We start from the raw sequence: 4,802 nt of genomic DNA, 5'->3' as shown, positions 1-4,802 counted from the left end.
CTACAAAGATAGAGCCTCATTCTCTTTCTGCCATCCCTTTTCCACAATCTCAAAACAATCAGGTTCGGTAATCCAATGAGTCTCAAAACGAAACAACCTCCTTTTAAAAGTTGGAAGATGCAGGGTAGAGCCAAGCTCAATAATAATTGGACGATGGTCCAAGTGATAGAACTCTAGAGAGTGTGCACGAGCTGCTGGATACATCATTCGCCATGCATAAGTTCCCACATATCTATCAAGGCATTCGAAAATAATCTCCTCCAGCTGTCGGCGATTCACCCATTTAAAAAACTCTCCATGGTGGTGTAAATCCTGCAATGAACAAAAATATAGAATGTCACGGAAGGCTTGAGTCTGGGCATAAGGTTTAGTATTCCCTCCCAACTTCTCACTATCATAGCAAATCTCATTAAAGTCTCCACCGACAAGCCAAGGAATGCCTTGAAATTCTTGCTGATCCTTTAAACGTCTTAGAAGCATCCAGGATTGATTCCGAAGCCGATAATCTGGATGACCATAGAATCCCGTGAATCTCCATAATTTATTATCATGCTTGATGGTGCTATAAATGTGACCAGAAGTATAAAAGTGGATAGTTACATCAAAAGGCTCTTTCCAGATTATAAGCAGACCCCCACTCCTACCATTACAATCAACCCCAAACATTCCAGTGAAACCAAGAACCTCCCTCCACCACTTGTATCTAGAAGTCCTTACTTTTGTCTCAGAGATAAAAAGTAAGGTTGGGCTCTTTTCGGCACAAAGCCGCTTCAGTTCACGGAATGCTCGTTGGTTCCCAAGCCCCCGATCATTCCAAACGATGCAACTCATATCTGTCGGCGGGGTTGCTTAGCAACCACCGCCGGTATGTTAATATCCATTGAAGATTGTAGCTCCCCTCTCAATCGTTTCTTTGACGGATGTAACTATATTTGATCAAATCCCTCAGTCTCCTCTTTACCAGTATTCTTATCAATCCTGTCTTCGGTGCTTTGCTCAGAGAATGAGTCCATTTCACGAAGTCTTCTGTTCCATGTTTTTCTTCCATCTAGAGATGATTGATGCACCTGATCATTGGTGGTGGGTTGATCCTTGTTTGAAGATAAATTAACTTTCTCCTTGCCTCGATCAACTGTCAGGTTGCTAGGTTGCTTTTCAATACCTGGTTCTAACCAATCAACTTTCAATTCCTTCTCTGTATCTAATTCTTTTGTTTGTTGTTCAGTTACATTTACCAACATCATATCACTGTTCCCTTTTTGTAATTTCTCTTCTTGAATTTTCATGATTTCCTCAGTCAATCCGTCTCAGATCCAACCACCAATTCATGGATGTGGACATCTTCTTCTTCAACTTTTTCAACTTCATTTTCTTCCACGTCTTCAAGCCCCTCCTAAACCAGCTGACAAAACATGCTGCAAAGAAAACACCCTTTTCTCCCCAGACTTCTATCGAAGTTCCCAATATGGTCCCCAATAACAATTCAATTCCCCCAAAATCCTCCTCAATCTCAATTGATTGCTCAACCAACAATGCACAAAGTATAAGACTCCACACATACATTCTTTGTTCGTCTTTGATTTTGATTTTTAAAGAGACTAACAAAGTTAGCGCTGTAAGGACAGCCTGAAACCCATCAATCAAATATAGACGCCAGTAACATTGGCGTTTGATCATCAACGGAACACCAAGTTTGGTTAGAAAATGTTTCAAACACACAAACACAAGCGCGAAAATAGTCCCTAATAGCAGAATAATGTCAGATATATCATCTTTCCCATCGCGACCTAACATATAGGAAGAAACTGCAAAGATAACAAGTGATATCCCCGTCACGTAGAATCTCCATACCTCCATAACCTTTTTGATGGACTCCTTTGATTTTGACTCGTTTTCTACGTTGATTATAACATATCCGTCGCCGCCTATGATCGTAGGAGCCGCTGCTTTCGCAGGCCATGGGGATTTAGGGTTTACGACAAAGGCATTCAAGATCAAAGACGGAAATTTATGGGGGAAATTAGGGGATGGTCAAGTATTTAAAAAAAAAAATAGTTCTATAAATAAATATATATAATGAAATTTGACCTGAGTTAATTTTTAAAATTAACTTTTAAGTATATTGAAATCCAATTATATCTTTTACAATAATTCTTTTAAAAAAACTTCTATATTAATTTTTTAGCTTATCAATTTTTTTTTGTATGAATTAGTGTGTCAGTGAATTTTTTTTTTTTTAGAAAAATAAAGTATGTCATTCTCATTTTGTAAAATGTGTAATTACCGTATTTCAACATCTAAATTTGTAGAAATAATTTTTTGTTCCCTTCAAAAAAAAATTTCAACTTAATAATAATCATAATAATTGTATAGTAATTTTCGATTATCATACCAAAAATTATTTAACTTGGTTCTCTACAATTATATAAGTATAACGTTAAACACTCTTGATACCCCGAGAAGCCAGGGGTATCAGGGCTATGGAAAGACAGGAACGTCAGGGAAACTTGTTAGGGCAGCGAGTATGACTCTAGCCTGACTATTTTAGGAAGGAGTAGTGATACCCCGGGAAGCCAGGGGTATCAGGGCTACGCTAAGACAAGTGTAGCAGGCCTGGAAGTAATACCCCGAAAAGTCAAGGGTCTCAGGGCTAGGGCAAGATAAGTATAACATGGCTTGATAAGTAGCTCAGATACAAGGGGCTAATTCCGCCCGAATCAAGAGGTGAAGCCAAGAAGACCAAGTCTTCATGATTTAGACAAGAACCATTTTTCAGGACCACGATCACCACAATTTCCATAAACCCGAGTCTTTTGGCTTGATCATGCGAGGCAAATGAACGTGGGTAACCCCTGCACCCATGACATAGATCGTGGCCATTATCCAGAAATTGCGGAGGTTTTAGCTCACTTCAAGGTCTATAAATACCTGGCACCAGGTATCAGTAAAGGTATGTTCATTTTATCTCCAAAGCACTATACACACTTTTCTTAAAAGCCCACTCTATTTCTAAGTCTGACTTAAGCATCGGAGTGGCCCTGCCGAAAAACCTTCCGCCGCCCTACTAACGTGCTTGTATTTTCTTTTTTGGTGCGCAGACTAATTCGATCAAGGAAGGACAATGAGTCTCAAAACAAAACAACCTCCTTTTAAAAGTTGGAAGATGCAGGGTAGAGCCAAGCTCAATAATAATTGGACAATGGTCCAAGTGATAGAACTCTAGAGAGTGTGCACGAGTTGCTAGATACATCATTCGCCATGCATAAGTTCCCACATATCTATCAAGGCGTTCGAAAATAATCTCCTCTAGCTGTCGGCGATTCACCCATTTAAAAAACTCTCCATGGTGGTGTAAATCCTGCAATGAACAAAAATATAGAATGTCACGGAAGGCTTGAGTCTGGGCATAAGGTTTAGTATTCCCTCCCAACTTCTCACTATCATAGCAAATCTCATTAAAGTCTCCACCGACAAGCCAAGGAATGCCTTGAAATTCTTGCTGATCCTTTAAACGTCTTAGAAGCATCCAGGATTGATTCCGAAGCCGATAATCTGGATGACCATAGAATCCCGTGAATCTCCATAATTTATTATCATGCTTGATGGTGCTATCAATGTGACCAGAAGTATAAGAGTGGATAGTTGCATCAAAAGGCTCTTTCCAGATTATAAGCAGACCCCCACTCCTACCATTACAATCAACCCCAAACATTCCAGTGAAACCAAGAACCTCCCTCCACCACTTGTATCTAGAAGTCCTTACTTTTGTCTCAGAGATAAAAAGTAAGGTTGGGCTCTTTTCGGCACAAAGCCGCTTCAATTCACGGAATGCTCGTTGGTTCCCAAGCCCCCGAGCATTCCAAACGATGCAACTCATATCTGTCGGCGGGGTTGCTTAGCAACCACCGCCGGTATGTTAATATCCATTGAAGATTGTAGCTCCCCTCTCAATCGTTTCTTTGACGGATGTAACGATATTTGATCAAATCCCTCAGTCTCCTCTTTACCAGTATTCTTATCAATCCTGTCTTTGGTGCTTTGCTCAGAGAATGAGTCCATTTCACGAAGTCTCCTGTTCCATGTTTTTCTTCCATCTAGAGATGATTGATGAAACTGATCATTGGTGGTGGGTTGATCCTTGTTTGAAGATAAATTAACTTTCTCCTTGCCTCGATCAACTGTCAGGTTGCTAGGTTGCTTTTCAATACCTGGTTCTAACCAATCAACTTTCAATCCCTTCTCAGTATCTAATTCTTTTGTTTGTTGTTCAGTTACATTTACCAACATCATATCACTGTTCCCTTTTTGTAATTTCTCTTCTTGAATTTTCATGATTTCCTCAGTCAATCCGTCTCAGATCCAACCACCAATTCATGGATGTGGACATCTTCTTCTTCAACTTTTTCAACTTCATTTTCTTCCACGTCTTCAAGCCCCTCCTAAACCAGCTGACAAAACATGCTGCGAAGAAAACACCCTTTTCTCCCCAGACTTCTATCGAAGTTCCCAATATGGTCCCCAATAACAATTCAATTCCCCAAAAATCCTCCTCAATCTCAATTGATTGCTCAACCAACAGTGCACAAAGTATAAGACTCCACACATACATTCTTTGTTCGTCTTTGATTTTGATTTTTAAAGAGACTAACAAAGTTAGCGCTGTAAGGACAGCCTGAAACCCATCAATCAAATATAGACGCCAGTAACATTGGCGTTTGATCATCAACGGAACACCAAGTTTGGTTAGAAAATGTTTCAAACACACAAACACAAGCGCGAAAATAGTCCCTAATAGCAGAATA

At 39.8% G+C, this 4,802-nt stretch overlaps 1 protein-coding gene across 1 annotated transcript; it reads right to left on the bottom strand.

Moving 5' to 3' along the window:
• On the bottom strand, positions 1 to 831 carry LOC140878100 (uncharacterized). The gene has a single exon (XM_073281706.1). The coding sequence runs from the start codon at positions 829 to 831 to the stop codon at positions 1 to 3; it is 831 nt and encodes a 276-aa protein (XP_073137807.1).
• Positions 832 to 4,802: the final 3,971 nt, after the last annotated feature.

Source organism: Henckelia pumila, chromosome 2 (genome assembly GCF_033568475.1).
Source record: "Henckelia pumila isolate YLH828 chromosome 2, ASM3356847v2, whole genome shotgun sequence".
NCBI classification, from domain to species: Eukaryota; Viridiplantae; Streptophyta; class Magnoliopsida; order Lamiales; family Gesneriaceae; genus Henckelia; species Henckelia pumila.
The sequence above is the reverse complement of the archived record's forward strand: the minus strand, read 5'-3'. Positions and strand labels throughout refer to the sequence as shown.

Bases quoted from the DNA above. Each gene is read 5' to 3' on its own strand.
- LOC140878100 (XM_073281706.1), bottom strand. From the start codon at position 831: ATGAGTTGCATCGTTTGGAATGATCGGGGGCTTGGGAACCAACGAGCA.